At 39.4% G+C, this 8,035-nt stretch overlaps 1 protein-coding gene across 1 annotated transcript; it reads left to right on the top strand.

The window, feature by feature from the left end:
• Positions 1–5,252: 5,252 nt before the first annotated feature.
• Positions 5,253–5,648, top strand: LOC139750635 (uncharacterized). Its single transcript, XM_071665309.1, has one exon. It carries the CDS (start codon positions 5,253–5,255, stop codon positions 5,646–5,648), a length of 396 nt encoding a protein of 131 aa, XP_071521410.1.
• The last annotated feature ends 2,387 nt before the right edge of the window (positions 5,649–8,035 follow it).

Here is an 8,035-nt window from a genome sequence, read left to right on the forward strand (position 1 = left end):
GTTGGAACCACTATTCCTTCAAACATACCCATTTTTGCTTTCCGAGATAATGTTCTCGACTTCCACACATTCTTCAAGGCTCCCAGGATTTTCGCACCCTCCCCCACCCTATGATTCACTTCTGCTTCCATGGTTCCATCCGCTGCCAGATCCACTCCCAGATATCTAAAACACTTTACTTCCTCCAGTTTTTCTCCATTCAAACTTACCTCCCAATTGACTTGACCCTCAACCCTACTGTACCTAATAACCTTGCTCTTATTCACATTTACTCTTAACTTTCTTCTTTCACACACTTTACCAAACTCAGTCACCAGCTTCTGCAGTTTCTCACATGAATCAGCCACCAGCGCTGTATCATCACCGAACAACAACTGACTCACTTCCCAAGCTCTCTCATCCCCAACAGACTTCATACTTGCCCCTCTTTCCAAAACTCTTGCATTCACCTCCCTAACAACCCCATCCATAAACAAATTAAACAACCATGGAGACATCACACACCCCTGCCGCAAACCTACATTCACTGAGAACCAATCACTTTCCTCTCTTCCTACACGTACACATGCCTTACATCCTCGATTAAAAACTTTTCACTGCTTCTAACAACTTGCCACCCACACCATATATTCTTAATACCTTCCACAGAACATCTCTATCAACTCTATCATATGCCTTCTCCAGATCCATAAATGCTACATACAAATCCATTTGCTTTTCTAAGTATTTCTCACATACATTCTTCAAAGCAAACACCTGATCCACAAATCCTCTACCACTTCTGAAACCACACTGCTCTTCCCCAATCTGATGCTCTGTACATGCCTTCACCCTCTCAATCAATACCCTCCTATATAATTTACCAGGAATACTCAACAAACTTATACCTCTGTAATTTGAGCACTCACTCTTATCCCCTTTGCCTTTGTACAATGGCACTATGCACGCATTCCGCCAATCCTCAGGCACCTCACCATGAGTCATACATACATTAAATAACTTTACCAACCAGTCAACAATACAGTCACCCCCTTTTTTAATAAATTCCACTGCAATACCATCCAAACCTGCTGCCTTGCTGGCTTTCATCTTCCGCAAAGCTTTTACTACCTCTTCTCTGTTTACCAAATCATTTTCCCTAACCCTCTCACTTTGCACACCACCTCGACCAAGACACCCTATATCTACCACTCTATCATCAAACGCATTCAACAAACCTTCAAAATACTCACTCCATCTCCTTCTCACATCACCACTACTTGTTATCACCTCCCCATTAGCGCCCTTCACTGAAGTTCCCATTTGCTTCCTTGTCTTATGCACTTTATTTACCTCCTTCCAGAACATCTTTTTATTCTCCCTAAAATTTAATGATACTCTCTCACCCCAACTCTCATTTGCCCTCTTTTTCACCTCTTGCACCTTTCTCTTGACCTCTTGTCTCTTTCTTTTATACATCTCCCACTCAATTGCATTTTTTTCCCTGCAAAAATCGTTGAAATGCCTCTCTCTTCTCTTTCACTAATAATCTTACTTCTTCATCCCACCACTCACTACCCTTTCTAATCAACCCACCTCCCACGCTTCTCATGCCACAAGCATCTTTTGAGCAATCCATCACTGATTCCCTAAATACATCCCATTCCTCCCCCACTCCCCTTACTTCCATTGTTCTCACCTTTTTCCATTCTGTACTCAGTCTCTCCTGGTACATCCTCACACAAGTCTCCTTCCCAAGCTCACTTACTCTCACCACCCTCTTCACCCCAACATTCACTCTTCTTTTCTGAAAACCCATACAAATCTTCACCTTAGCCTCCACAAGATAATGATCAGACATCCCTCCAGTTGCACCTCTCAGCACATTAACATCCAAAAGTCTCTCTTTCGCGCGCCTGTCAATTAACATGTAATCCAATAACGCTCTCTGGCGCTCTCTCCTACTTACATAAGTATACTTATGTATATCTCGCTTTTTAAACCAGGTATTCCCAATCATCAGTCCTTTTTCAGCACATAAAACTACAAGCTCTTCACCATTTCCATTTACAACACTGAACACCCCATGTATACCAATTATTCCCTCAACTGCCACATTAATCACCTTTGCATTCAAATCACTCATCACTATAACCCGGTTGCGTGCATCAAAACCACTAACACACTCATTCAGCTGCTCCCAAAACACTTGCCTCTCATGATGTTTCTTCTCATGCCCAGGTGCATATGCACCAATAATCACCCATCTCTCTCCATCAACTTTCAGTTTTACCCATATTAATCTAGAATTTACTTTCTTACATTCTATCACATACTCCCACAACTCCTGTTTCAGGAGTACTGCTACTCCTTCCCTTGCTCTTGTCCTCTCACTAACCCCTGACTTTACTCCCAAGACATTCCCAAACCACTCTTCCCCTTTAGCTTCCCCTTTACCCTTGAGAAGAAATAACAGAACATTATAAGGATGAGACAAAATAACAGAACATGATAAGTTGATGAAAGGAAATAACAATATTGATTTGATGAGAGGAAATAAGAGGAACATAATTTGATGAGAGGAAAAATCAGAACATTATAACTTCGTGAGAAGTAAAAGAACATTATAAGTTGATGAGAGGAAATAACAGAACAGTATAATTTGATAAGTGGAAATAACAGAATTACAGAACATCATAATCAGATGAGAGGATATAACAGAACTTCATGAAAGGAAAGAAAAACATGATAATTTGAAGAGTGGAAGTAACAGAACATTATAACCTTATGCGAGTAATTAACAGAGCATTTTAACGATGTGAGAAAATATTCGAAAATGATGATGAGAGAAAATACCAAAATATAACTTGATGAGTGGAAATAACAGAACATGAAAACTTGACGAAAGGAAGAAAAAGAATATGATAACAGGATAAAATAACATTATAATTTGATGAGAGGAAATAACAACATTATGAATTGAAGAGAGGAAATAATAGAAAATGATAACTTGATGAGAGGAATTAACAGATCATGATAACTTGATGAGAGGAGATTACAGGATATTATAACTTGATGAAAGGCAATAACAGAACATGATAAATTGATGAGAGGAAGAAACAGGACATCAAAACTTGATGAGATTAAATAACAGAACATGGTAACTTAATGAAAAGTGGTGACAGAACATTATAACATGATGAGAGGAAATAACAGCATGTTCCGTTATTTCTTCAAGTTTTTATTTTCTGATGGGAGGAAACAACAGAACATTATAACTTCATGAGAGGAAATAATAGAACAGTATAAATTGATGAGAGGAAATAACAGAACATTATAACTTTAGAGAAAAATACAGAACATCATAACTAGATGAGAGGAAATAACAGAACATGGAAACTTGAAAGAGGAAATAACAGAACATTATAACTTGATTGGAGCAAATAACAGAACATTTAATCTTGATGAGAGGAAGTAAAAGAATATGATAAATTGGAATAAAATAACATTATAACTTGATGAGAGGAAATAACAAAACATTATAAATTGAAGAGAGGAAGTAACAACAAGAGAGGAAATAACGGAACATAACTTGATGAAAGGAAATAGCACATCATCATAACTTGATGAGAGGAAAAATCAGAACATTATAACTTCATGAGAGGAAGTAACAGAACATTATAGATTGATGAGAGGAAATAACAGAACAGCATAATTTGTCGAGAGGAAACAACAGAACATTATAACGAAACAAAATTACAAAACATCATAACTAGATGAGAGGAAATAACATTAAAACTGCATAAGAAGAAATAGAAACATGATAATTTGATGGGAAGAAATAACAGAACATTATAACTTCATGAGGGGAAATAAAAACATTATAACATGATGAGAGGAAACAGCAGAACATTATAACTTTATGAAAGCAATTAACAGAACATTATAACTTTATGAGAGTAATTAACAGAACATTTCAACTTGATGTGAGGGAATAACCGAACATGATAACTTGATGAGATAATACCAGAATATGATAACTTGATGAGAGGAAATAACAGAACATTATAAATTGAAGAGAGGAAATAGCACATCGTTACTTGATGAGAGGAAATAACAGAACATGGTAACTTGATGAGAGGAAATAACAGAACATGGTAACTTGATATGAGGAAATAAATAAATATAATAACTTGATGAAAGGAAATAACAGATAATGAAAACGATGAGATTAAATAACAGAATATAACTTGATAACTTGATGAGAGGATATAAAAGAACATAACTTGATCAGAGGAAATAAAAGAATATGACAACTTGATGAAAACTTGATGAGATAAATAACAGAATATCATAACGATGAAAAAAAGTAACTGAACATGATAACTTGATGAGAGGATATAACATCATAAATTGTTGAGAGGAAATAACAAAACGTGGTAGCATGATAGAAAATGAGAGAAAATATCAACACTATAACTTGATGAGAAATAATTATAAGTACATTATAACAGAACATCTTAACTTGATGAGAGGAAATAACAGAACATGGTAACTTAATGAGAAAAAACACCAGAACATTATACCTTGATGAGATGAAATAACAGCATGATAACTTGATGAGAGGAAATAACAAGGTATCAATTTCGGTTATTTCCTCTCATCTAGTTAAAATATTCCGTTATTTCTTCATCAAGTTTTAATTTTCTGATGGGAGGAAACAACAGAACATCATAACATGATAACTTGATGAGGAAAAATAACAGAATATCATAATTTGATAAATGGAAATAACAGAACATTATAATTGGATGAGAGGAAATAACAGAACATGAAAACTTGATGAGAGGAAATAACAGAACATAACTTCGTGAGAGGAAATAGCAGAACAAAATAACAGAACATCATAATTTGATGAGATTTGATAACAGAACAGGGTAACTTCATGAGAAGTAATAACAGAATTATCTGAGAGGAAATGACAGAACATCATAACTTGATGAGGAAAGAACAGAACATTATAATTTGATGAGAGGAAATAACAGAACATTATAACTTGGTGAGGGAAAATAGCAGAACATTATAATTTGGGTAGAGGAAATAACAGAACATTATGATTTGATGAGAGGAAATAACATAACATGGTAACTTGAGAGGAAATAACATGGAAACTTAATGACAGGAAACAACAGAACATAACTTGGTGAGAGGAAATAACAGAACATTATAATTTGATGAGAGGAAATAACAGGGTCTCCCGTGTGTGCAATTGGATGGACAACGTCCCCGAATGCAAGGCCCAGAGAGATCTCCTTCAGCAGGACTTCAACTGCCCCGCCGCCGGAGAACTGGTCGCCGTCGGCTCCTTCTCCCGCCACGCTCACCCCGACGACTGCCGCCAGTACTTCGTGAGCTTTGACGGCACGGCCCGCGAGTACGGCTGCCCCATCGGCTCCGTCTTCCACATCGGTAAACAGGAAGGCCTGGGCCAGTGCGCCGACCCCGAGGAAGTCCCAGGATGTGAGGACTACTACGGCGACCTGGACCTCGCCACCTTGCGTCGTAGTCAGCTGCTCCTGGCGCAGGAAGGAGGCAGCCCTGCTTCACGCCCCCGTCGCCCGGCTGCCGCACCAGCTGAGGCACCAGTCGAAGCCGCAGCCCAAGCCTAGTTGGACATCAGCGACATGTGGAAACTGCCACATATCCCCCATCAAGGGAAAGAAAAGAGAATGACCGTCCTCAGCTATCGAGAAGAGCAAAGGGATCAGCAGACAGCGCGCCACTGGACGACCGAAGGAACAAATCCTGTCTCTCTGGAACCGCTATCCACAGCTCCAGAGTCCTGTCCACTGTGGGCCTGTGGAAGAGCGATACCAGTTTGCATCAGCCTTCACTCCTGCCTGCAGTAGCATGCTTTCCGACATGTTTCATGAGCTCCTCTTCGCAAACGGAACTACCTTGGCCCACCAGTGATGCTACTACGTTTGTGAATCAAGAACCATTGCAACACAAACCTCGCCAGGTGGTAGAGTGTCCCGCAGTGTATCGAGACAGACTTACCCAGAACTTTTTTAAAGGGGAAGTAAATGTTTATAGTTGTGTTACTGGAGTGATAGTTTTCATACATGGTGTTCTGACAAGAAAATAGTGAAATTGGAAAAAATGTAGCTTAGACATTGAAGCTTATTGATACTGTGGTTAAATTGATGAGAACTACTATTGACGTTTGTGTAAATAAATTATACATTTCCTTTTCCATAGCCAGAGGTTGAACCATTATGTGACATTCATTTTTTCATTTCATTTCAAGCTAGAAGTTTCAGTTTTCTAAATTGTTTCTTACATTTTTCATATGTATATATATCTATGTGTGTGTGTGTGTGTATATGTGCGTATGTATGTGTATGTGTGTGTGTATATATATATATATATATATATATATATATATATATATATATATATATATATATATATATATATATATATATTTTATACTTTGTCGCTGTCTCCCGCGTTTGCGAGGTAGCGCAAGGAAACAGACGAAAGAAATGGCCCACCCCCCCCCCCCATACACATGTATATACATATGTCCACACACGCAAATATACATACCTACACAGCTTTCCATGGTTTACCCCAGACGCTTCACATGCCTTGATTCAATCCACTGACAGCACGTCAACCCCGGTATACCACATCGCTCCAATTCACTCTATTCCTTGCCCTCCTTTCACCCTCCTGCATGTTCAGGCCCCGATCACACAAAATCTTTTTCACTCCATCTTTCCACCTCCAATTTGGTCTCCCTCTTCTCCTTGCTCCCTCCACCTCCGACACATATATCCTCTTGGTCAATCTTTCCTCACTCATCCTCTCCATGTGCCCAAACCACTTCAAAACACCCTCTTCTGCTCTCTCAACCACGCTCTTTTTATTTCCACACATCTCTCTTACCCTTACGTTACTCACTCGATCAAACCACCTCACACCACACATTGTCCTCAAACATCTCATTTCCAGCACATCCATCCTCCATTATCCCTGGGGATAGGGGTGAAAGAATACTTCCCACGCATTCCTCGCGTGTCGTAGAAAGCGACTAGAGGGGACGGGAGCGGGGGGCCAGAAATCCTCCCCTCGTATTTTTTTTTTTTTTTAACTTTCTAAAATGGGAAACAGAAGAAGGAGTCACGCGGGGAGTGCTCATCCTCCTCGAAGGCTCAGATTGGGGTGCCTAAATGTGTGTGGATGTAACCAAGATGTGAAAAAAGGAGAGATAGGTAGTATGTTTGAGGAAAGGAACCTGGATGTTTTGGCTCTGAGTGAAACGAAGCTCAAGGGTAAAGGGGAAGAGTGGTTTGGGAGTGTCTTGAGAGTAAAGTCAGGGGTTAGTGAGAGGACAAGAGCAAGGGAAGGAGTAGCAGTACTCCTGAAACAGGAGTTGTGGGAGTATGTGATAGAATGTAAGAAAGTAAATTCTCGATTGATATGGGTAAAACTGAAAGTTGATGGAGAGAGATGGGTGATTATTGGTGCATATGCACCTGGGCATGAGAAGAAAGGTCATGAGAGGCAAGTGTTTTGGGAGCAGCTGAATGAGTGTGTTAGTGGTTTTGATGCACGAGACCAGGTTATAGTGATGGGTGATTTGAATGCAAAGGTGAGTAATGTGGCAGTTGAGGGAATAATTGGTATACATGGGGTGTTCAGTGTTGTAAATGGAAATGGTGAAGAGCTTGTAGTTTTATGTGCTGAAAAAGGACTGATGATTGGGAATACCTGGTTTAAAAAGCGAGATATACATAAGTATACTTATGTAAGTAGGAGAGAGCGCCAGAGAGCGTTATTGGATTACATGTTAATTGACAGACGCGCGAAAGAGAGACTTTTGGATGTTAATGTGCTGAGAGGTGCAACTGGAGGGATGTCTGATCATTATCTTGTGGAGGCTAAGGTGAAGATTTGTATGGGTTTTCAGAAAAGAAGAGTGAATGTTGGGGTGAAGAGGGTGGTGAGAGTAAGTGAGCTTGGGAAGGAGACTTGTGTGAGGATGTAC

This window comes from Panulirus ornatus, chromosome 10 (assembly GCF_036320965.1).
Source record: "Panulirus ornatus isolate Po-2019 chromosome 10, ASM3632096v1, whole genome shotgun sequence".
Lineage (NCBI taxonomy): Eukaryota > Metazoa > Arthropoda > Malacostraca > Decapoda > Palinuridae > Panulirus > Panulirus ornatus.

Excerpts from the sequence above, each read along its gene's own strand:
- LOC139750635 (XM_071665309.1), top strand. The coding sequence starts at position 5,253 with ATGGACAACGTCCCCGAATGCAAGGCCCAGAGAGATCTCCTTCAGCAG.